Genomic DNA, 27,458 nt, shown 5'->3' on the forward strand with positions numbered 1-27,458 from the left:
GTGACTGGTACAGATGTTACTAAACTACTATGACTGGTACAGATGTAACTAAACTACTGTGACTGGTACAGATGTTACTTAGCTACTGTGACTGGTACAGATGTTTCTAAACTACTGTGACTGGTACAGATGTTACTAAACCACTGTTACCGGTACAGATGTTACTTAGCTACTGTTACCGGTACAGATGTAGAACGCTTCACATTATATTACTACTGTATTATTCGAACAAAACGTATATAAAGCAACAGTACAAACGTGAATAGAATTGTTTACTACTGCAAAATGGTGGCAGACATATATAGTTTATAACTTAACTGACTATGTCCATCAAGCAAACATTTTGTCATCATGAGGAAACGGATTAATGTAAGTTTTCGAAACTTGTTTCCGGGTCCTTTTCCATTTGTGCACTAAGTTGTATATGTATTTTAATTATTATGCTTGGAAGGAAAGAAATACATTCTTTAGTAACTTATTCAAAAATAATATAATCTGTGTAGCAGTTTAGGGTAACCAGATATGAACAAAACAACTAGTAACAGTAGTTTAGTAACGTTGGTACTACTTTTGAAAAAAACAACTTTTAATGGATAGAATAGACGTTAACATTCCACAATATTTGAAGGTTGTTCGCTGATCAAATACGGTATCTAAAACTTATAAATAAAAACTGAAATAATGAACGTATATTTAAGGGCATATACTCCAAACATTGAGAAATTACCATTTTACGACATGCATTGCATACAAAACATCCCTTTGTATAACCACATTTTCTGGTAGGTGGACACTATCACATATCACTAGGATCCGGTTGTGGAATGATAAATTATCATATTGCCCGCGTTATTTTCAAGGTGACATTGAATATATAATCTGTGTCATCTTTATGTTTAGTCAGAAGTCATAGAGTAAACTTACGACCCAGATGGAACACATCATTTAAGCTGACATCGCAAACTAAGAACCATCAACGAATTGCTCAAATATTTTTGTATATATGCAGATACATATTCTGTAAAAAGGATGTCGCTCTTATTCGCTACACCGAGACATCTCCCCATTTAACAGGAAGTCGTTTTCCCAAACTGGCAATGGTTTTTAAACGTGAATCTCTTGGACCTTTTAAATGCCCCTTACCTAGATAATTTTCGCTGTAATTCCTCATAATCAAAACAGAAATCGCTTAATTTTCACATCTTTATGTTTTTGTGTGTGTGATATTTTCCAAAGTCAATTTAAGGCACAGACCGCTGTGGGGGTGATGATAGAACTCATCCCTGGTACACAGGAAGTCGCCGCTCAAGTGACATTCCCTATAAAACAGGAAGTCACTCATATTTCCTACACCGGGACATCAGAATCCCCTTCTAAGAAGAAGTCGCTCGTCACAGTATATTTCAAACACTGAGATATATAATTTCCGACATGGAGACGTCTCCTGATATTCCTACACCAAGTTTCCGCTGTTTAACAGGAAGTCCGTCTTATTTTTTTTTTAGTTATTTAGTCTCTAAAATCAATTATATTTAAATTAATAGGTATTTCTGTACAATCGTTATGGTATGGTTGTTTTCATCGCCTGTAGCATGCTTAGAAAAATAAAGTGACTAAATCTTAATTATAGATTAGACTTTAGAGACCACACTATACTCATATTAAGAACTAAAAAAGGTTTACCTGCAAGTAAATGACGTAAACTGTCATTACAAGTAATCTCAAAACACCCCTAAATATACACCACAGATATTGTTTTACCTGTTTACCTCTTCTTCGACACCGTTGTTAGCTAAATTGCTAATATAGGCGCATCTTGGTTTGGTAACATACTGTTAACCGGTTGTGTAGCATAAAAACTAGGATAAAACTTGGACGGTATATTTTTCCAACAGATGTTTAATCTAGATTTAAAACAGTTAAGAGAAGGGGCTTCTACTACTGAATTGGGAAGGGAATTCCAAGAATCCACCACTCTTCTGCTAAAAACATTTTGAGTGACCCTGGTCCTGCTCTGTTTTTTGAATAGTTTTTTGTTGTTACCCCTTGTTGTTGTTTGTGTGAATGTGAATAGTTTATCTTTATCAAGAATGTCGATGTTGTTTATTATTTTGTAAACTTCTACTAGGTCATTTCGTTTTCTTCTGTATTCCAGTGTAGGTAAGCCTAGTCGTAGTATTCTTGAATTGTAAGAAAGGTGTTTTAAAGATTGAATTCTTTTGGTAGCTCTACGCTGCACATTTTCTAAAGCTATTTGGTCCTTTTTCAGAAAAGGGGACCAGACCTGGGTGGCATATTCTAAGTTGGGCCTAATGAGACTCTTGTAAAGTGCAAGAAACATAGTTTTGTCCATATAGGTAAATGTCCTAAAGATTAATCCTAGTGTGCGATTAGCTTTGTTAATAGATTGACTTACATGGTGGTTAAATTTCAATTTGTTGTCAATTATAACACCTAGGTCTTTTTCTTTAGTAACTTTCTCAATCTGTTCACCTGAGGGGAAGTAGTATGTAGAATCTTGATTTAGGTTACCAATATTTAGATGTTTACATTTTTTGGTGTTCAATTTCATTTTCCAATCTGATGTCCATTGGACAATGTTATTGATATCAGTTTGTAGTTCTGCAGACCCTGTTTGCCTAGAAATGTTTTTGAACAGTTTTGAGTCATCAGCAAAAAGTTTTACTACACTGTGTTCGACTATATCAGGTAGGTCATTGACATAGATTAGGAAAAGAACTGGACCAAGGACACTACCCTGGGGCACACCACTCGTTACATCCACCAGACCAGACAATTCCCCATTAATGGATACTCGTTGTTTTAGATTTGAAAGGAAATCTTTAATCCACTGGAGGATTTTACCAGTTATTCCGTAACCTTGGAGTTTTTTTAGTAATCATTTGTGAGGGACTTTGTCGAATGCTTTTTTGTTCTTGTTTAAGGCCAGAAGCTTCATCAATCTAATCAAAATTAGACTTACAAGTAATTCCGCTCCTTTACGATTCACTCCAATACAGCGTGTGAGGAGCGGAATTACAAATCTAATCTCGATTAGACCCCGCTAGATTGGACACACATAAATATGAATTCTTTCTTCAAATAGAAACTAGCTCTGTGGTTTATATTTATTAAGAGTGTTTTGAGAGTTTAAGCCTAATGTCCATCGAAATTTTGTTTGAAAATCAACGAATGTTGACGGGAAACAAATCACCGCCCTATATTTGACCACGCGTTTTTTAAAAAAAAACATTCCTGGATTTAACATGATCGAACATGAATGCTAAATGATTTGTGTCCACTCTCAACATGAACCAGATACGTGTACATAGGCTGAAGTATAGTCTACTAAAGAAGAGGAATGTATATGCTCATCGCTCCGGTTTTATGTCTATTAACTAAGATCAAGTAACAAAGCAATGGTATTTTTGGATGTAGTTTTAATTATTCAAACAGCTATTCCAATAAATGCTAATTTCATACAAAATGCGGCAAGTAACGTTATAGATTCTCGTACAAGTAATTAACTATAATGAAACCGGGAGTCCATTTCTTTATAAATAAACTCAAAAATGAGATAGAAGACCATAGAATAGAAAAAGTATGTCTATTGTGGTATCTAACACATAATAAAGAAATACCTCTATTCTATTTCTCTCTTGGTTTAAAAATTAAATTTTGCAATGCTCATAAGTTAAATTTTCGCGGTTTATTCCCTTCTAGAGCACTCTCCTGTTTGGAGGGAGGAAATAACAACAGCTAATTAGCATACATACGGCAACATGAGTCAATGGCGCTCTCTGTCAGATTAGAGCGGAAGAAAAACAATGAGAAAAGCTACACATCAACGGTAAGCTACCCTGCCAACTGTATAAACAATCAATATATACATTTTTAAAACATATTTTATCCAATTTGCACGCTGGCATTCTTTTCTAAATTGCGAAAACTTCCACCCAAAATATGTTGATCGCGGTCAGATTCACTGTCTACTGCGCTATGCCGTATGGGGTCGTATGCTCACTTTAATTTTTCATTCGAGTGCAATAAACAAGTTGCCATGTGATCAATAAATTTTCGTGAAAGAATTTACAAAATTCTTATTTATCTTTAGTTACTGTAAGTTTGTGAAATATTTTACTGGAACATCTTGATATCTTCTGCATCTGGCAACATTCTGCCGGCGCCGCGGGTAATACTTTGCTTGTCATCATCACAGGTACTGTAGTCATCATATCGCGACTGAGAGGGAAAAAAACGACAATATGCTTAATAATATACTGTATATTAGGCACATACACGTATTTTTCTCTCTGTCCCAATATAGACCTTTGGTCGTCTTAATTCTTACAGATCTATGCAAGTTGCCATCAGCCATGGCGCATCCGACATCGACGTTGTCTTACAGTTTCCTCGCAGATAGCTTATGAAGTTGTCATCTTTACTTAATTTGGTTAAATGGTGGCAATTTTGATTATGATTATATATGTAACAGGAGAAAGAGAAATACACGGCAAGACCGACATTCAAACCCGGAACCCTCTGAACTCTACCAATCGAGCTACCTAGCTGGTTGTCATGCAATGATCAACCTATAGTCCAGTTCAACGTTACATTCCTCAATCCTCTTTTTTAATATTCCCTTGCCAAGTGTTCACTGTGTGCTTGAAACAAAGATTGGCAAACTCACCAAATTTGTAACAGTTACAGGAGAAATGTACGTCCAGAACGGGATTACGAACCCATCATCTCTTAAACTCGAGATGGGCGCTCTACCAATTGAGCTATCTGGTCGTTGATGAGTGTTGTTGGACGATCAGGAATAATCGATTAACATTTGGTTGGAGCCTACCTATTCCGACGATCGATCATAGTCATGTTTAATCGATCATCGGTAGATCCTGGTCAAACGGCCCAATAGTATTAACCAAAACCAACGCACCAAGCAATGGAAGCTATAACTGTAACCAAAAGGCTTATGGTGGATAGTTTGAGTGATCTACGAGAAATCGATGTAAATCAAGTTTGTGTTCACTATGAAATGTTTGTAGTACTGCCTGAAAACATTAAAATATTTTGAGATAAACAATATTGAATCAGTGTACACGTGTGACAAACTCTGTCTGACAGCCAGACATTTCCAAAATAAAATTCACCTCACACCAGCAAAATGTATCTGATTCCTGCTCGGTAGGATTTCAGGAATTAAAAACTAAACCATAAACCCACACAAAATTAATGAATGAAATATCCATCACTGCAATTTATAAATAAATAATCCCTATCATAGTATTGTAGTTACTGAAAAAAATAACTTTTTTTTTTTCAGAAAAGGTCAACTAGGAAAGAATGATGTCTGAGACAGTATGCTGGGATAAATCTGTTATCGTTTATAAGAGACTTAATGGATGAATTATTTACAAAATGTCAACAAATAATCTAAAATTGTTGTTTCAACAAAAATTCTTTTTGAAATTTTTTTTCTTACCAAGTTTTTGTCCGGTAAAAAGCTTTATTTACCTGCCCGATTGTCCTGCAATAATTTAAAAAGTTTGGCATTAACACTGATATTGTATTCAACATTCAAATGAATTAATGATGTTTCGCAGTTAATAAACTGAGAAATAAGTAAATAACATTCACATTAATAAAGAAGGAATGAAACTTCAAGTCCTGTAGTGTTCTGTTTTATAAGCTCACATGGTCCGAGGGCCAAGTGAGCTAATGCTGTACTGCGGGCCGGTGTCCATCGTCAGTCGTCCGTCTTTCAACTTTTTCTTTTAAACGACTTCTTCTGAAGAACTGGAGGACCTAGGGTCATGATATTTGGCCAGTAAGTGCCTGTGATGAAGTGCTATAAAGTTTCTTCATTAAAATGACTGATCTACTTTCAAGGTCACAGGGGTCAAATATGTTAAAAAATTCAAACAACAATATCCTAAGAACAATTTGGACTATAGTCGTCAAATGTCAACTTTAAGTGCTAGTTGGGGGGGGGGGGGGGGGGGGGATGTCAAAAGTCAACATGGGTTAAAAGCTTTAACAATCTTCTTCTCAAGTTCCAAAAGGCCCAGGGTCATGATATTTGGCCAGTAGGTACCAGGGATAGAGTGCTATAAAGTTTCCTCTTTAAAATGACCTTTACCTACTTTCAAGGTCACAGGAGTCAAAAAATGTGAAAAATGATATCCTAAGAAGCAGTTGGTCTAGAGTCATGATACTTGGGTATGTTATGTAGACTAGCAGTGCAAATCTTTTTCTTATTCACAGTAATGAGGTCAAATGTCAACGTGGGTTTAAAACTTAAAAATTACAATTTTAAATTTCAAACAACAATATCTTGAGAAGCATTTAAGAGATGTTAAAATGTCCTGTGTTCTAGTTACCAAATTTGGTCTGAAGTTACATATATGTCAGTTTCATTTAACAACAGAAACAGGTGAGCAATACAGGCCCTCTGGGCCTCTTGTTTCTTCCTGGTTTAAAAACAAAAAACTGATTATAATCGGAAAATCTGTTATGAAGGTCATCCGATTCCAACCGATGATCAATTCACATTTTCAACCGATTACCCAGCACTATCGTTGATGATCAACCCAGTCCAGTTCTGCTTCATATATTATTGAGCAACTGAAAAAACAAATTTTAATTATATGCATTTAGGTGATTTACTGATTCCGATAAACAATAAGAGTCTGGTGGAGAGGAAGTATATAAATTAATATAGGTAACTATATATAACTATATATAACTATAATGTATATATGCATTAGATTTATATTATAGTTGCCTATAATATAGCTCTATTATCTATAAAAAAGTGAATAGAACAGGGTTCCTCAATCCAAGTCGGCCAAATTTAAAGTAATCCAAGACTTCAAAATTCTAATTTGATGATCTATCCACCCTTGTCGCCTGGTCAAATCTAGTGACAGAAATTGTGAAAGTTTTACAGGTAATTTCAGGAAAATGTTTGGACCTTAATGCAACAAGAAGAAAAAAAGGTTTCATTGGCAAAATAGTTGACCGGAAAAAATAGGAAATCATGATAAAAGTTTTCTTATATTTTCTTGTTATCATTTGCAGGTTCTGATTGTTTATCAATCTTTCCAATGCCATACTGTAAATAATTTGTTAACTTCAGATGCTCGCTAGAAGTTCACATTCATCTTCCCAACAATATGTCAACAACCTGATGTCAAGACATTAGTCAGTGGGTAATGTAGTGTTGGTAGTGAACCTAGCTAGGAGGTGCTTCATAAAATGAGCAAATGTATTGGAGAATTAAATTTTCCTTTATAAGGACTCCTGGGAATACATTGACATGAATTTCAAGGATCTTCCTACAACAGTATTTGTGAATGAAGAATGGCTTCTTTCCCCTTGGAAAATTCAGCTGAAATTCCCAATTGGATGGTGCAATGTAATTTGATGGATACTTCTGGAAAAACTGGTGAACAAATTTAAATATCAGTGTATGAGGAAAGTGGACTTATTATTATTATATACAGTTAGAAAAGGTGAATGTAATTAAAACTCATTTAAGTTATAATTAAGTTTTGGCAACAGTTCTGATTTTTTAAATGAATTTTCTTTCTTTTTTATACGACCGTCAAATTTGACGGTAGTATTATGGTATGGCGTTGTCCGTCCATCCGTCCGTCTGTACGTCGTCCGGCGTAAACTTTGTTTGTCCAGCAATATCCTCCTACATTTTTCGACTGATCTCTTTGAAACTTGGTATACTTTATAATCATGATATATGAAGTTGTGTCTCCCTTAAAATAATTTTTTATTCAACGATTTTTGAAAAATTTATTGCCTTTTGTTCATTTCAGTATTTGATTTTTTGTCTGAAGATTTTCTCCTACATTTTTTATAGCATATCAGCTAACCACTCTTAAAATGATGCAGATCTTATTTCAATGTAAGAAAGTTTATAACACTATATGGCATTTGACGGGCGTATTTTGTTCCGTCCCGCGATACTCTTGTTTAACTGACTATGTTGGGAATTTCAGCTTATTTGGGAGTAACAATGCCCCGTTTTGAATTAATAATCGAGTCACTTTCTAATCTTTTTTTTTAAGGCAGAAAAAACCCTGTATTAAACTGGACATGTTTTACTTTTCAGAATCATGCTTTCAATTCCGGTGTAAAAGGAATCCATGACCACCAATCTCAACCTTACCATGATTGATTTCTCTTCATATGGGAATCAGGAGGTATATTTTCGATAGTTTTATAATGCATTTTTAGAATGTCTTTGGCGTTGAAAAACAGTTCATGGTTCATATAGTAGGTTTAGTGGGCAAATATCTGCAAAGATATATTCACAATCACAGTTTTTATGGCAACAACACTTATATTGATACATAGCTAAAGGAAGACAAACTAAGCCATTAAACTACCGGTAATTATTTTTCTAGTCAGTTTGTAAGAAAAATTGAAAGTGCCTAAATTTCCATATTAGGTAAAAATATGTTGATCAATATTATCTACATGAGTGTACACCCCAAATGATTCCAAATAACCACCAGTGCATATATTTATTATGTTGCAATTATAAATACAGATTTTACCATACTCTAACCTGCATACCTAATAATTACCTGTACTTTCTGAACAACAGATCACAAATGCATTTAATAATATATATGTAATAAGTAAATATCTACTTTAACTAGGTACATGATCATGCTTTTTGTTGTAGGGTCACCACCAGAATGACAATGTGGGATTATTTAACTTTTTGCCACAACAAAAGTCTAAGACGGACCAAGTCTCCCCACACAGCATGGACAATGGTAACAACTACTACCTTTTCGCAGACAGCAGCACACCGAACCGAATACCCTGCAATCATGTAGACTCTGGGTATTTCGAGCAAGACAGCTTTAGTGACCCCTTAAGTCCGACCCTAGCATGGGCGCCAAGTGACAAGCTCTCCCAGTTTGATTCCATTGTGTCCGAGATTGTTGATGAAGACAAGAACTGCTCCCTCTTCTCCTTTGATGGTAGCCTAAATGACAGCTCCCCAAGAGAAAAACATACAGATAGCTTTGCTGCTCACGACAGGTAAGTGTCATCATCGACAATATACTGGACAAGTTCCATTATTCTAGAATGTTGTTTGGTTTTAAAGCAAACAGGAAGAAAATTTACAGTACTACCAACACCAGGTTCATAATAAGACCTTGTAATTAACACAATATCTATTTCTCCAAAAGAAACTTCACCTCAGGATATACTTTAAAACCTTGCATTGCTCTCAGCAGTACTGTAGACATGTTGATAAGTAAAAATGTATATTGTATTTCCAGATCTATTGGGCTTCAGGGTACAAATATTTCTACAACAGGTCAGCCAACCTCTGTCCAAAGCCAGTACAGTTTTGACCGAGGTGGTCAGACTGTCACGAGGAATGACTGCTGGCCTGATAGGGGAAGGTCTGCCCAAAACAAAGCAGAGACTATTCCACACAAACTGGACATGCAGTCCTCCTCACTTCAGTCAAATCTTAGCTTCCCTTCTCATTCAGTGCCTAATGCCAATTATCTTGGAAAAGGAGGAAATACGACTTCACTGTCTTCGGAGCCTTCTTTGAGATATTCTCTCCGACAGACCAGTACACAGGAGAGACATGCGTGGCCGTCGACCAACAGCCAGATACCTCAGAAGGAACAGAATACTGCTGACCCTGAACCAGGCATCCATCTGAACATGTGTAAGCCAGCAGACTTTTCAGAGGAGGTAAATGCTAATGGGTCACCATTTACAGGAAATGATAGATGTTTGTTAGATTTCAACGGCAACAACCCCTATACTAGGTCAAACGGCTATGGCCCGTATAGTTCTAGATCTTCATCAGTAAAGAATGGCCAAGCTATGAACAGTCCTGCTGACAATGCTAACTTAACCAATCAAAACACTCAAATGAGTCTTGATTTAGATCCACACGGAATCTCAGGGAATTGTTGGAATCAGGCTGGAGGAAGTTTTCCTAACTATTCGGAGCCCTCCAGACAGACAAACAACAACAATGATAAATCCTCTGAGGCTTCAGCTCGGCACCACAACATTAATGCAATCAATTATCTCACACAAAATGCTCTGAATAGGAACGATCAGGGTGAACATCGAACATTTGACTCTCCTTCCCTGGCTGGGCTCTATCCCAGCAACAACATGGTAGGAGATGGCAGCTCCACCCAGAGTCAGTCGGTCAGGAAAAACAGGACCACAGACAACATCAAGCTGAGTCCAAAGAGCCTAGTGAGCAACTATTTGAGTAATCAGAGACCGGGAGGTAACCATTTTATGCAGCAGGACCATGAAAGCAAATATTCACATCACCAGTTGGCTACACATAGTAAGTTAATGGCGAATAAATCTGTCAGAAATTGCCACATATCAGAAAAAGGTGATGCAGGTGACATACAGTGTTCAGGAAGCATGCCCACTAGGATAAGTCCGAACCAATCAGCAGCCCCCACCAGTTTACCTGTAAACAATCTGTCGGTGGATAACTCTAATTCTGTAGGTGCCAGCAGCAGTAGCCAGCTATCGTCCAGGAGTAACACACTGGGAAACAATCCAACCCACCTTAGCAACAGTCAAGTCACCCCTGAGGAACTGCTGCAGTGTTTAAGCAAGTTGCAAACGTCTGTTGCTAACTCAATTATCCAGCAGCACCACTACTCCAGTCCGAGCCAATCCACACCCCACAGGGGCCGCACAACAGTGGCCCAGGACAGGCAGCAGAGACCTAGGGAAGACCCTCGCCATCACAAGTCAGTGCCCCTATACACCAACCCCGCAACGGGGGTGATACAAGGTATCCCGACTATGTTACAACACAATGATAGGCTTACAAATCACCACGCACCCAAGGGCTCGCAAGAATTGTTCCATCCTTCCCTGACTCATCCTAATCATCATCACCAACACTATCTGCCGACTCCAGGCCTGGTGTCCGGACACTTTCTGACCGGTCACCCTACGTATCCCACAGAACTGGTGGAGTATTATCCCATGGATCCCTATGCTTCCTTCACTCCTGCCTTCATACCTCCCGAAGCCATCTATGATGTTCCTGCATATTATGGCTTTCCTCCCTTTATGCAAGGATTTAAACAACCAAGGTAGGTTTATCTATTTGTTATTAATCTTCTTAACGAGGCAAATGAAGAATCCAAAGTCATTAATGTTTCATTAGATGAAATGTAATAATTTCATTGTTTGTCCTAGCTGTGTTATTGTTGAATTGCTTAATCCTTTCACCCCTAGTTAACTTAACTAGACTTTACCAGACATTTGTTTGGATGAGTCCATTATATTGTCTAAAGTGATGAAAGGGTTAAAAGAGATTGGGAATAGTCACTGATATTTTAAAACTGTAAGTATGGTTCATATATTATTAGTCAGGAGACCGAGACCTTGGAGGGATTTTGGTATTCAGGGATGATTTTGTTTGAACCTTTCTAAGCAGATTATGGCTTACCTCCCTTTGTATATATGGATCTGGATGGAACTTTATGTTGACATGTTTTTCTGTTAAAAGTTTAATCATGGGTATGGACTCTTTTACTGGTTAAATATGATTTCACTTTTGATGAAATATTTTTAGTTTAAATTGATTTTTGTTTGAAAAAGGAGAAGTGGGCCTTCCATTGAACTCCATCTGAAACTTGAAGAATGCTATGATCAGTTCAGGAATACAGAAAGGGAGAGAAAGAAGGTATGTTTTATTATTTTTTTAAATCATTAAAATCAAACTGAATAGCTACTTGAAGAAGTTTCACAGACAAATAATTTGTGGTCATTTGGATTTGTACTAATGTCAGAATCTGAAAACATCTAATTTACCCACGAATTTAACAAAATAATAGCATAACATTTGTTGTGATCTGTTCTCATCAATAAATTGATTGAATTTAAGAAAAAAACAAGTAATTGGAAATTCTGATGTCAGATCCTGTGTCTGCCTCCAAGATGAGGAGGCTTTGCAAGTATTCTCACATTTTGTCATACATGTGACAATCAAAGCACAAATTTGACAAGGTGGTTGTCTTAAACAAGGAAGTGTTACTGTAGCATGTTCTGAATTAAAGAACAAAAAAACATTCAATAATGACTGTATGGAAATAAGGATATTCCTTGTGGGTATAAGATTTGTACTGTCAGAACCTTGGCAGATTCTCAGTTTAGACAGTAAATCATAATGTACCTTAGTCTACATCACACGTGTCAGGACTCCTTCCATGTATCACCATGACATTGTTGAAGTGATGTTATGTGATAATTGAGAACACACACGATGTCATTGTTTTCCGAACATATCTAAAATATTTTCATGATTTAAGTATTGAGGATTTGGTAGATTTTAAGTGAGTTTGTATTTTGACAGACTGAAGCTGAGTTAGCCAGACAACACCCCGGTAAGAGGATCTCTAGTGCCAACAATATTGTGGTGCCTCGCCTTCCTTCCAACCCCTCACGTGTGGACAGACTCGTCGTGGACTCATTCAAAGAGCATGCCAGGGTCAGTTCAATACATATATCATGTTCATAATATTTAATAAAAAAAAAAAAACATACAGAAGCTATCACTACTGCATGAATTATTATTTTTCCATTAAAATGCATTAAATTTTCATTAATAACCAATGAACTTGTTAAAATACATCATTAAAATATTTAAAGGAAAAAGTAATGACCCTCACTAGAAATCATTAAATACTTGTAAAATTTATTGAAAACTCCAGTTGATATCATCAATTGCCTATTAAAACCTAGCCTACATATGACTGCAAATTGTAATGCCCATGAAAAAACATTATTCTTTTGTAATAGAAAAGTTTTGATGAGAATTTAATGCCAATGAAAAATAAATTTTGATGGTCATTGAAATTGAATTAATTTTCTTAAATTTAATGGTTATTAACTGAATTGAGGTTATTTTAGAAAAATATAAAGGTCGTAAATGAGTATGAAGATAAATGAATTACCATTTAATGACCATTAAAACATATATGCATTACTCCTCGAATGCCTGTGGTTTCAAATTCAACACAGTTTAATATAGCTCTATTTAAGCTTGTGGCAGTAGATGCCAGTAGATTTGATAAAAAAACAGACTTGTTTGTGTAGACACAATCCTCAGATATTTTGTTGTATGTGATTAAATTGGATGATAAGATATCCCAAATTGATCACCAGTATATTGTTAAAAGAATGTTATTCTCAGAGTTCAGTTAAATGAATCACAAAAGATTTTAGTGTCAAACCTAAAACAACGATATTTGAATTTTGTGTTAGATCTTGACACTGATAGACAAGATGGAGCGATTGATGGGTGCAGGGCTCCATCCTAACATCCACTCAGCCTTGGAACGCTGGCTGGAGGGGATCCGAAAGGTGCAAGCGCGTCGTAAAGAGGAGATAGTCAATGCAACCAACAGGAACCGAAATGGAGGACCACGACATCAGGATGATAAAGGTACTCCTAGTTATAAAGTGAAAATCACTAATTCCTTTCCTTGAATGCTACTACTGATACTTACCAAGAGCAGATGAGCAATAGGCCATGGGTCTCTTGTCGTATGTGTTTAAATGGTTGGTTTCACCTATAGCCATATGGCGATTTGGCACATTTTTCTGATGGAACAAATTGAGTAGTTTCGGTGAATATTTAAATTTCTTATTAATTTTCATCTTTATGATCTGCATAATACTTCAGGAATAAAGAAAAAAACCATGGTAATACTCCAAATCTGCAAAATTTGCCTCTAGATCTTTAAAGTGGCAAATTGTCAACAGCAAATGTTATACACAATTTTTCTGAGCAGTCACTATAAAGAGGTTTGACTCTCTACCAATATTTAATATTTTCATGTTTTAAGGGGGGGGGGGGGGGGGGGAGATAAAAGAAACAATAGGAAATAGGGTTATAAAGTAAGAAATTAGAGTTACACCAGTGGCAAAGTAAAAAGTAAATATAATACTACCAATTGGATGGGTCTAACAAAATTGAAAATGTGTTAATTTTGAGTGAAAGAAAATGCAAAAACAGGTCTAATCGCATTTCCACAACAGGTACCAGGGAATCATTGAATGACCCCAAAATTTCATGGGAATCTGCAGTGCCTTAGCAAATGTCAATAACTACAGCAATACTATGTTAAGGATGTGTCTTCTGCCTTCAATTACTGGTGTTATTTAGAAATGTTAAGTGTGATTTGGATTATCGGGTTTGTAATTACAATTAAGTTTGGTTGTATTTCAGATGTGTTGGCACTTGCTGCCAGCATTTGTGAGCTGACAGCCCTGGCCAGGAGGGCTCGCACTGCCACCTGGTGTGCCTTGCAGATTTCAGACAAAGACAACCCCACCCTGTGTAAGCTTGGCATCGACATGAGGATGCCTTCTCTACCTCTCGCCTTCCAGCAGACCTTCATGACCAGGTTACCCACCACAGAGGTCACCACTGCCACCGTCGTCGCAAAAGATTGAGAGAAAAAGGGTTAATGCAGTGATCCTGTGTTTAGACTTGCCTTTTTGCTTGTATTTTTGGTCAAAATTTTCAATATGGTGTTGATGATGATGAATCATTTTGCCTGTCAAGTAATGTTGTGTTTGTCTAGTCCATATGATGCACTTATCTGCAAGTAAACCTGATGGAGACAAATTAACTACAGCATCAATGCAATATGACACTGGGTAAGGTTGAAAAAAAAGTGTTTTAAAAAAAAAAAATTGGGGGGTGTGGGGTGTGGGGGGCACTGGCTATACAGAGTTTTGAGAGACATGTTGGTATTTTTTATCCAGAATTGTAACAATCCAGCCATTATAATTGGGAATGAAAATGACTGGGTTAAGAAGGCTGCACCGTATACAATATTAATTATAGATCTGAAGGATTAAACCAGAAAACATTTGTCACTATAGCTAGATACCTTTGTTGTATCAAAAGATTTGATATTCTAGCTGAAGTCACACTGACTCTAAAATGGCTCTGTTACATGTGTTTGTGTCAATCTTGTATTTATTTGGTTACAGTGTTTTTTTAACCATTGTTGTGTTTATTTGCTTTCTTTACATAATTGATACATACCGTAGTTATTTTCTCACTGTTTGCATGTAAAATGCAAGATGATTATATTGTAATCCCATGCATTAGAGGACATTATACTTGCATATTCAAACTGAGTTGTGTAACAAGAAAATAGACCTTACAAATGGCAAGGTTCAAAATTCTATTGACTTTTTTAAAACAATAGAATTATGCAATATAGATGAAATATGCATGTAACCTATTTTAATGAACAGAGTTATTTTTTCAAAATAGTATCGCCTTGTTGCCATTGTATTGTGATTAAGAACCATTTATCTACTGTGGTAGATGTTGCTGCTATTTACAGTTTCAGCATAAAATGTGCTCATAACTGTCTTCATCTCGTCTGTAGCACTCTGTGGTTTATAGCTAAAATATCCTTATTCCTGTCACAATTTTTCCAGCAATATCAATCAGGGGAGAAAGGAAATAGGAACATGTAAAAAGTGTTGGCATTAAGCAAGGTCAGTGTGCTAAATGCGATGATGGGCATTCTGGTGAGGTATTACCATGGTAATGTACTTGGAGTACCAGGCCATCAGAGGTTTGTGCTTTAATCAATCCTGATGATTACCCACAATGAGGAACGGTATGCTGTAGCAGATATTTTGGTCATAATCATATTTACTAAAACATACCTTTATTGAAGTAAAATGTCTTACGTGAAAAGGTGAAAGTGCTTTATCAACTTGATTTTTTTTTTTGGAGGGGGGGGGGGGGGGGATCATTATGCCAAAAATTTCAGAATTGCCCATGTTGCTTTCTGGTGATCTTCAGTTTTGTATATTGGAGATAATGATTGGAATAATTGGAGAAGGCACTTGGAGAATGCTACTCTGATATATTTTTTTATCTAAGAACATCAGAGCCTCAATTTAATTAAAAAGCACCAGGTGATTTCTGCGTCTCGAAAGCTATTTGACGAGAAGGAAAGATATGTCAGGAAATTTGTACTTTTTTGTTGAATGTATCAACAATGTATTATGTTATGTATTCAATGTTTTCCCGTTGATAGATGTATATAGGTACAGGGTCATAGATAGACATAGGCTTGTTATTGTAGTAACAGACCTGCTGCGTATATTGACCAGTTCTCATCAAAAAGTATGAAAAGTGTCTTTTTGTTGAATGTAATGTTGGTTGTATGGAGAAGGCTACAGGAAGAATGTTTCATTTTATTTTAACTGTTTGTAGCCGTTCCTTTCTTGAGAAATATTTTAATTGTGTAAACACATGTGTTTCAGGACTTTGTAAATATGGAATCACCGCCCAGGTAAGGGGCATTTATTTATTTTGTATATATAACTTTTAAATTAAATATAATGTGTTAAATGTAGATTGATGATCAGACATGCTGACAAGTTAAATTGTATGGTATTGTCATACATGGACTTTCGTGCCCTAAGTGCTTTTTGTAATTGATAATCAGACATGCTGTAGAATTTTATTGTCCATTGTCTCATTTATGAAATATCCTGCCATGGATCACAGAGTCTAGCGCTGGTGAACAGATTATATCTTTTAATTAGTCCTTTTAGCTTGTAGTTGATAAGGCCCTGTGCCTTTTATTAAATGTGACTAGTGACAAGTGCTCTAAATATTTTATCTGGTGCAGTGATAATTATGATTGTTAAAGGTATAGACATTTTTTTTTTTCATTACTTGATATAAGAATGATTAGATTTGGAAAGATCCTTTCCTCTCCCACAGTTCAGATGTTGACTGTCGGTCGTTTTTTTTATTTGCTTTGACATTGAATCTTTAGGAAGTAGACTGTATTACATCATAGTTCGCACATCTAATGAGCATGTAAAGAAAGTTACACGCTCTTGGTAGCTTGGTGAGAGTATATATTATAAGAGCAGGGAGATTTGAAAGTCTTTGAGTTCTCAATATTCTCTTGATTTTATCTAGATATTGTGTAGAAAGAAATTGTTGGCTTCAGATTGTTGAGAGGACTAGTGTAGGTCGCTGTTCATGTTATCATATTTAAACGAGGTTTTGTGTTGAACAATAGTTGTTGTAGACCTCTCAGGTCTCTCGTTAAGATGAGAATTATAATGTTGTAGATCTGACATTATTTGTTGTGAATATTTATTTCCATTATTTAAGATGAAGTTAGTATAATTTAAACAGGATGATACAGGTTTTTTAAACATAATGACTGCTGTGATTAATTGGAAGAAGAATTTAGTTTGTCCATAGATACTTCTATTGTCAGCCCATATAGCCAAGTAATACATACTCATGTTGCTATGTTGTGATTAATGAATGTTTTGTTGTCTTACTAAGTAAGTAGAGTCGTGATGTCTTAATATTACAGATACCTTGTTATCCTTTTCCCCAAAGTTTTGTCAATAGGCACAGAGGGTATATTCAACTGATATCATTCAGGGTTTTGTTATCTCCCCTTATTTGCAAAAGTAAGTAGAGGATATGATTTAGTGCGACAAACTGGAATTTTTATATTCAGTCAATTTTTGCCCCCTGACCTTATGCTAATAATACATATGATATATAGTTTTCACCATAGGAGAAAAGAGCATAAAACAATAATAAAATAAAATGTCTTTGCTTGCAGTATTTGCAGTAGTTGTGATCCGGTAAAATTAGAGATTATTTTGTCTTGTAAACTTACTCAGGTTAAATGTATGAACTGGACCATGCCTTGGTTACAGAAATGTTCCTTAGTTTTAAGTTATTGTCAGTGATGCTTTGAGTAAGGGGATCATTTAAATAATTTTTGAATATTTTAATTTGTGAAGTTGAAGCCATTTTACTTATACATGTACAATAAAGCTGGAATACCGTGCAGCAGTCATGACATATGATGTATCAAATATATAGACTGTGCAATAGTTATCTTCATCTACAAAGGCTGTATCTGGACACATTGTCTTGGATGGGTCATCCTTCTCACCTCATTTCATCTAGAAAACGTACAGTCTTGACTATTCCCAAATTTATTGTAATGAAAGATATCTTATTTAACTGCTTGTTAGAGCAATGACGAACATGAATTATTAGGAGGTGACAGGGAATTGCTTAATGTATCATATGTGGATGGTGAGGTCGACATTGTAAAGTAGTCTCCAGGAATTTTTTATAGTGGGTAGTGTGGATAGATCTATGTAATGTTGTGGAATAAGGAAGGATAATTTAGGAGAATCAATAAGCATATTGTACACAGAATATATCACTGTTTTATAAAAGTTCAAATTATTTTTTTAATTCATAAGTTTATGAGCTACACCTGCATGGAATAAAGCTTTGTTCACAAAATAAATAAAATTTAATATTATTAAAATGAAGAATGATCAAAGTAAAAAAAAAAAAAATCAAAAAAATGTCACGTATTGTTGATTACAGAAGTGGCTTGGTCTGATATTTATGATATTAACAATTTTGCAGACTACACAAATAGAAGTTTTAGTATCCTTAAATGTGTCCTCTCATTGTTTAATAATTCTGTGTCAAACTCGTGAAATAATTGTGTTAAATTCCAAATAGAACAAAAAGCAGTTGTTTGTTTCTCTCTGTCCAGAATCTCTTATTAAAACCTCTGATTCTCTTCTGTTAATTAAAACCTCTGAATCTCTTCTTTCGTAAAACGTATTTTCCTATGGTTTCATTTATGCTTCTGTTTAAGCTAGGTTTTTAAAGTAAATTTTCTGGTAATATGCATTGTGTGGTTGTAAAGGGGAGTATAACAATATATCAAGTTAAATTGAACCAGGGAAATGCTCTTACGTAGTGAATACTAGTGTTGTTGTCGAAACTACTCACATTTATTGGGTTGAACTTGAGAAGGAATTTTGATAAGACTGCTAGAGCTGTTTACCTTAAAAAGGTTCCGTTATTGAGTTGTCTGTCTTGATTGAACAATTAAGTTCTTGCATATGCTATGCAGTAGCATTTTGAATACCTTATAATTATCACAGCATATTTGTGTTAGCATTATAAACAATTTCTAAAATAGAAATTAAGGTATAGTGTCCCGGACAGTTGAAGCAGATTTCACATAAAAAAAATTATGAGAAATTTGATGAAAAAATATGTATGAATATTGACATGAAATCCACTGTGAAATAGTGAAAAAAAAGATTTTTCGTTAATAAACCATCTCAAATTCAAGGAAATAACTGAAACATCAGCATTATTTTGTGTTTTTCTGGTGGGTTTACAGATCATTTTAAGTGTTAAATAAAATGGTCCAAATACACCCTTTATGCTTACTACCTCTTAACAGATACTGAGTTTCTGGGTATTACCCTCGTTTACTTTTAAAATCAGATACGAACACAGCTTTTGTGTATGTATGCATAGAACTGTATGATTTTCAAGTTCAGAACATATGTATTTACTTATTTCGAGCACCAATCAGACACGTATGAACAAGTATCAAAATGTTAACCGCATTGTGATTGTTAGAAAAAGGCGTGGGCATTAGAACTGTCCACCCCGAGGAGAAATCATGGTCTTAGTCCCCATTGAGAGGAAATGGTTATGATAGTGTTGCTAACTTGAGAAGAAGGTGATATCAATATCTGGGGATAAAAAGGATCGTGAGACTTGGTAACGCTCGATGGAAAGTGTTGTGATGGCAAGAGTTGTTTACCTTGAACAAAGTGATAATTAACAGATTTTTACCCTGAGAAAGCCTATTGATTGTTGGAATGGTATTTTAAGAATAAAGTTATTATGTGAATTTTACTTTGGGAAAGGTTTTTGTATTGTTAGAGTTGTTTACCTTGGAAGAAAGTGGTTGTTAAGAGATATTTACCAAGAGAAAGTATTATGGTTGTTAAGTTGTCTATCTTAAATTATTATGTATTTGTTGTAGATTTTATAAGAGGTAACATGTAGAGAGATCTATTTTTAATACATATCTGTGGTGATTTGTATGTGGTTTATTTATTTATCGGTGATTGACGTTAGAACATAGTGTAGATTTTAGCCGAAAGGGCATAGTATACTAAAACACTATTTCTGGTATGATGGTTCTTTTATCTTGTAATGTTGTGATCGTGGCCACAATGAGAAATTCTAATCGCTATTACAATTTTAATTTTGATACAAACTAACATATAAAGACATGCTTCAAGTAGTAAGGCAGTACATGTATATGCATTTATTATAAAAACTGATGCTGCAGTTCATATATGCTGCTGATATGTTATAAATCTCCCTATATGATCGTGTCATATGATGATATACTTCACTGAAGTTGTGATGTCAAAAAGAAAGAAACCCGGGGCCCTGCTTCAAGATTACAGTTACGCCTTCAGACAATATCTTAGTGCAGATCGCGCTGTACATGTGTCGTCAATCGATCTAATGTATTAAATATTGTCAACTTTTGAAGGAAAATGTGCAGATTTTATAAATGGGACAAGTGACTCTGAGTACTGAATTGTTTGGGCCAGAAGGTCACAAACTCTGATAATATAAATAGAAAATGAGTGTCAGATTAATATACATATATATATATTCCCTTGCAGTTAATCAGGACTTCCTTTTCAGGGTTCGTCCTTTGGGTTGCTTTTCAAGTCAAAAGTTTGGGTGCTATGATAATGCTTTCTGTAAAAAGAGGGAAAAAAAACTCTTCGGTTAAATGAAAGTGTATCTTTAAACACGGATTTCTTGCCTAAAGTCCTGGCAAATGAAGGTTGTACTTCATTATCAATATAGTGTAAGAAACATCAAAACCAGGTGTGCATCCCTCCCCTAAGGGGGAAGTTTTTTGTTTCCATTTACATTATGAATAAAAGATATTAAATATCGAAATGTGAAATGCATTTATTGGTGGTACTTGCTTGCACCATCATTTAACATAGGTTTTTGTTTTATTAAGGAGCTGCTTAAAAAAAATATAAAAATAGTCATATTTTTTGTATTAAGAACTTAAAGAAATTACACAGGGTACTTGGCGCTATTTCCATACTGAGAGGAACACTATCGTTCATAAGAGGTCTAGGTTGCTGTACCTGTTGATTATGCCTGTGATCAATCTTGCGTTACATCCATTATTATGTACAGATTTGGATGACAAAGTTATCAATGGTACAACAGAAGAGTTTTTATGTCATCAAGACTGATGTATGCTCTTGATCGAGTATTTCGTTTAGATTTAACTGTCGGACAACTGAATGTGTGTATATAGCATCACTGGGGTGTACGATTTAAGACATCTGCATGTCTCATCATAAGTCAAGATAATCACTGTTACTTTAGATAGAAATTAATTTTGGTAAGTAGCTGTTAGGGGAAGTCACGGACTTGAATTATAGAATACCTAGTTAAAGGATCAATATTTAACTTCCAAATGTTTGTATGATTACACATTTTATAGACAGAAGACAAACATACTTGTGAACCATATAATTTTATGTTATGCCATCTCTATTTATTTGACAAAGTAGTCCGAGTGCCTTAGTAGATATTATTACCTCAGCCATAAAACCACCTTTTCCTTGGCCGTGTGCATTCAATTATAGACATTGTGTTGTTTTTTAACAAAGTCATGTTATAAATAATGTTACTTTCGTATGAGTTGCAATACTTGGACCATGAATTGTTGTGTTGATATTAATGTATACATATTGCCATTAAGTTAGAAGTGATGATGTTTATATTATTAGTTAGAATTGGTGCTTTGATAACAATGTTGCGTGTGCTGCAGTTATAATACCCCAGCCTAGTTGTATCCCTGTAATACTGTAATCATTCGTTATGTTTGTACAATCATGTGTTTGTGCAATGATTATTTATGTTTTTGCAGTACATACTTCTATCATTCACCTTCCCCACACTTCCGCCCCGTATGGATTTCTACCGATATACCAGTTGTTTTTGTGAGGGATGTCTAGGATTGCTCTTGAGATCAAAGTCACAGTCGCAATACGTTTCACATTGATATAATATATCGAAGTTTGCATTTCAAACTAAAATAATTACATATCTTGGAAAAAAATGGGGGAGGGGAGAGTCAAACGGTTCAAAGCTTAACTATACCCTGAGTTGATGTTCCTTGTTGTCACCGTTGGCAGTATAGTACTGGAACTCATAGAAGGTTTCTTAATGTGAAGGTGGGTGTATGATAATCATTGTACTAAATAAGGGCTCAATTATGTTCTCATGAACTTTGAAAATTGACTTCATAGCAAAGATGGCAAGTATGCCTCAGCTGCTGAATTGCGCTTGTAAGCTCTGTATTGTTGTCTGATAGAAGTGAAAGGATCAAGTTGTTTTGCTATGGTCAAATTCCACTGGGCGAAAAGTCGAGATGGTTAATATTTAACCTGTTATTGCAGTTCATAGTCTCGGGGACCATACACATTCATCACCTTATGAATTTTACAGTAGAAAGATACAATCATTTCATTGGTTTTGACATTAGCAGGTAGGAGATCAGTATGTTGCTGCAATATAGGGAACCTCTTGGTTCATCAAAATATACACCACTAAAGATAATGTTATGAAATATGTATATCAAATTGGACCTTATAAGCACTCAAACCGTTGTAAGCGATTTCCATTCCTTTTTGGTCCGGGTCATACAATCGCTTCACCTTACTTTTCCAACATTCTTGAAAAATGTATTTATTGTGGCATCTGAAATTATTTTAATTTCTCCAAATTGTGACGTACAAAGAGATCTTAATAGATGGAAGACGGTTTACCTTGTTTGTTTAGTAGGAACTCATTATGAAGCACTTGTGGGACCATATAATGTCATATATCAGGTTCGGAATCAAGAAAAATAACAAGAAGGTCTGGTGTATAATTTTGTTGTTATCAAGTGGACGTTGTATATATCCCACCAACACTCTGTTCTGACGTCACTGTTACAGTGGAATAAGTGGCTTTGTTAGAGGTTAAACAAGTAGCATTTTACTTTCTCCTGAAATGTGGAGGTTTATTTTATAGAACGTCGGGAACAGTCAGCACCTCGAAGGTCGAGATTAATAAAATCTTTTACCTGTAACTGAGCGAGATCGGGTTATCTCAGTCGAGGGTTAAGATTCTGTAACAAAATCCCAACCGAGGCGTAAGCTGAGGTTGGGATGTTACAGAATCTTAGCCTGAGACTGAGATAACCCGATCTTGCTCAGTTACAGGTAATTGATTTTTTTTCTCTCACCTTTTAGTTCGAAAAACAAAATATTTTGCTAAAAACTTTAAGTATCCCGTCTTGGACCTCAAATGATAATGACCTCTTCACTACTTAAGCTACATTTGAATGCTTCCGCGTAAAAATGTAGTCCGTTCTTACATAGATGACAAACGTATTTCACAGTGTAGATTATATTTTATCTACAACATCAGATATCTAAACTTTAAAACTATACATATAACGACTAAACTGAACATTTATAATGCAGATCGCAATGTAAAAATTCTGCGAAATGTCACTTTAAGGTGCAAGACAGATCTGACGAGATAGAAAAATCTAGCATGGGGTATGACGTGTTCATCCATATGTGCTTACAGACAATGACACATGTGGATTGATTGTATTTAATTATGTACTTAAGAAAATAGTGTAAACCGGAGAATTTTTGTCACAGTTTTAACTTCAGGGGACAAAATCACAATGACGGTAAATAGAATTTAGTTCAGCTTTCAGAGAGCGATACAGCATTAGTTTTCCGGTATATACTGTATCTATATAAGTCCTTTCTCATTTTATTTTTCATTAATAATGTGTGTAAGAATCATTGCAAAAATCAAATTATTTGGTGGTTTTTTTGCAACATATGAATACTTACAGTATTACAGGGCTCCCTGCCTTACTTAATGGGTTGTCTACATAATGGTTATTTTAGTTTACTGAAACGTGTTGTATTAAAAACTATGGCTGGTCAATTTACATTATAGAATGTGATTTTAAAATGTTATTGAATCTCTGATAACTAAAACATGTTTTATTTGGAATGTATGTTATGTTTATATTTCACAAATGATTGAAATGAAAATTGAAAAAAAATGACTCAAAAGTTATATAATTTTTGTTCTGTTCGATCGTACTAATTTACCAAACTTTGTTTTTCTCTTCCTACCAAACTTCTGCTTAATGATAATTAAATTTATGGGTTTTTTTTGGTAGATTTTGTTATCTTCCAGTGCAGAAAGGATACATTGCTTTCTTCAGTAATATCTACCCAAACTTTACTTCTCAAAATTAAAGCATTTAAATAAACCTTTTCAATCAACAAACATGTATGTTAATTGTCAATCAAATTGTGGTGTTAAAAAGCTTCTTGTAATTAGTAAATCGGCCAGCAATGCATATATAGTTAAGTGACAGTAAAAATTATGGATTTGGATGTAGTTTACCAAGTTTGACAGTTTTTAGAATGTATAGAGCAATTTAAACAATATTGTGGATTACTAAATCCAGTATTTTAGTTTATCATGACAGATGTTTTAAATTTCAATGTATTACTGATGATTTTTTAACACAATATGTAGTAGGGGTGGGTATTACAAGCAATTACCAAAATTGCAATCTTCAATGGAAATTTGCAATGATTTACAATATATTGTATGCCTTTATATTCATCATATTTCAATTGTTTACTATAGAGTTAACGAAAAGTGAGCTTATCAGTTCAGTAAGTGTCACCTTGAGCTCCTGGTCTGGTGTGTAAATGTGAAATAGTCTTACCCATCTTTCTGTGTTGTCAATATAGGAGTGGGAGAGACATTTAGATTTACATAACAGACGCAGATGCCTGTGGTTTCATTTAAATATTCGAAATTGTTCCATGACTGTGCCTAACCCATCACAACTTTGGTTACCAATTGGTGCAATATATGTACTTCTCTTTCCAAGTATATTGCAATAGTTATTGATTACAAGATATTTTCAATGTATTGTGATTGCAATATTATTGCCCACCCCTAATTTGTTCAAAATGAATACTTGGGTCTCAGATAAATTAGAAGATGATTGAATGGCTCCGTTTGAAAAGAAAAATAATTCCGTAAGAAGTTGTTGTTGATGATATTTTGCGAGGCACTTTTGTAAGTTCACCTGGCTCCTGTGAGTTTTCTTTTTCATTATTATTTTATAAGCTTACCTGGCTTGAGATATGACGTAGGTTGGTCTATCAGCCGGTTTTCTAACTTGTCAAAATTCTGTAAACGTATAAAAACGTTTGTAATAGTTCTTCTATATTTCCGTGCTGCGGCGACAATTTGATAAGATCATCATGATTAACAGGCAAAACTGCAATACCTTCATGTTTTGGCATTATCATAAATTAGTACTTTCGATGATACAGCTAACACAAGTTTTAAAGTAATTTAGGTTTACAAACCTAAATAAATGATCAAAATCCTCTATAACTGACAATTTATTTTATTATAAGAATATCAATTGTTTAATTTTAAAAACGATGTTCCCGCCTAAATGATTTCTTCAGCTGTTTTAACATTGTTTTCCAGTCTTGTGTTTCTGTGAAAGTTAGGGCAATTGCAAAAGTTTATAAATATTTTTTGAGAAATTTTCCAAAATGTTATCGAACATTCTTTATTTAATCACTGTTTTTTGTTTTGAGCATTTTTTATACGGAGTTGGACGGGCATTAAACACTCGTGTAAAATAGTTGTTTAGGCCTATAATAAACGTTCTTTAGTTATGCTAGTCGAGCCAATATTATAGGCATATATGATATACTGGGCTTGTTGCTGCCTGCAGTATGTATGGTACGCAGGATGAGTAAAATAATATAATTGTAGAGTATGAACTGCTGTCAAAAAGGAAGACACCAAAGGTTGTAGAATTTCTTCTTTTTACTTTGTTTTAAATCAGAATAAAATCAAATATTGAATTGAAATTTCGCTTTGTTATCTTTTACAGACTGGAGATTAAGCTCTTCCAGGTGGTCACATTGCAAGTACTATGCATGTATTCTTAATTCGTTGACCATATAGTAGTAACTCGCCATATGCATTAAGTATGTGTTTTTTCAAATATATATTGTCTCGGGAATAACAAAGTGTTCCATGGAAACATGCATGACACTCTGTTCAAGACATTGGAGTTAAATTGCCTTGGACAGAGAGAGTTATCTGTTTAATCGCCACACGAAAAGGGGGCCATGTGGATACGCTGCAGGGGGCCAGTTCTGAACAGAGATGAGGGGGCTCATATATTATCTGGCATTTATGATTAGGTATTGAATAAAGTGTAGCCGACAATTTTATTCGATTCGGTCTGATTCGTCTTTTCGTATATTTACGTGTATGTTATAGCGTATCTGAATCTAGATTGACAACTCATATGCTTCAGTGGTCATTTGTCTGATGAAGGTGACCGGGTACGTATCGTACTATTCATTGGAACGTCACACATAAACACTTACTGGTTGTGATACATAAACTTTCTACAATTTACAATTACCAACCTGAAGAAAATGTTTAGAAATATCTAATATCTATCTGGAGCGTGCCAATTGGGTATAATTAGTACTATCAAATTCATCCACCAAACTGAGCGCAGCTGCACACGTATCATGACATTTCGGATGTGTGCGGCATGCCAATCGGTTAGCTAACGTTAAAAAGTTATAACTTCTGGCTACAGCTTATAACTTATACTTAAAGCATATGCATCATGTAAACAGCACGAAGGCTACAAGGCTACGGCCAACCGTATATATATAAAGCCAAAGTAGTATACGTCTCTGGGCCTACCCCGGGAATATACACAAATTCATCATCACTGGTACTTAACATCTCTGGGCCTACCCCGGGAATATAAACAAATTCATTATCACTGTTACTAAACGTCAAATTTCCGTATCATATCTAGAATAATTATGACTAAGGATTGTATTAGGGGGGTTCGTTTTCCTTCTTTCACTGTTTTGATGTCTTTTCTGGTCCTTTTGTTGACATTTGGCATCAAAAGACATGATAGGTTTACCGAAATTTCAACCCTCTGATAAGTCATATTTGAAGACCATAATTAAACAACAGCGGAATAGTATAGCGACGTTAACTTAGTCTGCCATCAACGCCGACGGTTTTCATGATTTTGACTCAATTTAATGCAACGAAATGACATATCATCTTGACTTTAACGATAAACCTAGGTCATGCAGAGCTTATTTCCTCTTTACTAGCTGTGGAAAGTCATACCGGCTTCAAACCGAAACGGCTGTGACTTTGTGAAACTGTAAAAACCATAAGCAAAATTCCCCGGTAGCCTATATATATAGCACGTCTAGTTGATATTGCACTACAGGGCGATATGAAGTGGCACATCATCTAAATTACGTTCGTTCATAATTGTAGGTAACTTAATTAACCTTCGATCATTTTCATACTCACG

At 35.1% G+C, this 27,458-nt stretch overlaps 1 protein-coding gene across 2 annotated transcripts; it reads left to right on the forward strand.

Moving 5' to 3' along the window:
- The first annotated feature begins 3,768 nt into the window (after positions 1-3,768).
- LOC110462890 lies at positions 3,769-23,126 on the forward strand. 2 transcript variants are annotated; one of them, XM_021517128.1, is made up of 8 exons: positions 3,769-3,850; positions 8,135-8,225; positions 8,714-9,078; positions 9,324-11,144; positions 11,656-11,740; positions 12,410-12,544; positions 13,321-13,501; positions 14,288-23,126. In XM_021517128.1, exons 2-8 carry the CDS (start codon positions 8,169-8,171, stop codon positions 14,512-14,514), a joined length of 2,871 nt encoding a protein of 956 aa, XP_021372803.1. In that variant the 5' UTR covers positions 3,769-3,850; positions 8,135-8,168; the 3' UTR covers positions 14,515-23,126. The 2 variants fall into 2 exon arrangements, with proteins under 2 accessions (XP_021372803.1, XP_021372804.1); XM_021517129.1 differs by having other exon boundaries at positions 11,659-11,740.
- Positions 23,127-27,458: the final 4,332 nt, after the last annotated feature.

The sequence above is a fragment of the Mizuhopecten yessoensis genome, unplaced genomic scaffold, assembly GCF_002113885.1.
Source record: "Mizuhopecten yessoensis strain PY_sf001 unplaced genomic scaffold, ASM211388v2 scaffold10841, whole genome shotgun sequence".
Classification (NCBI taxonomy): Eukaryota; Metazoa; Mollusca; class Bivalvia; order Pectinida; family Pectinidae; genus Mizuhopecten; species Mizuhopecten yessoensis.

Bases quoted from the DNA above. Each gene is read 5' to 3' on its own strand.
- LOC110462890 (XM_021517128.1), top strand. From the start codon at position 8,169: ATGACCACCAATCTCAACCTTACCATGATTGATTTCTCTTCATATGGG. The intron at 11,145-11,655 runs GTAGGTTTATCT...TGTTTGAAAAAG, and splicing joins CAAGGATTTAAACAACCAAG to GAGAAGTGGGCCTTCCATTG. The intron at 13,502-14,287 runs GTACTCCTAGTT...GTTGTATTTCAG, and splicing joins ACGACATCAGGATGATAAAG to ATGTGTTGGCACTTGCTGCC.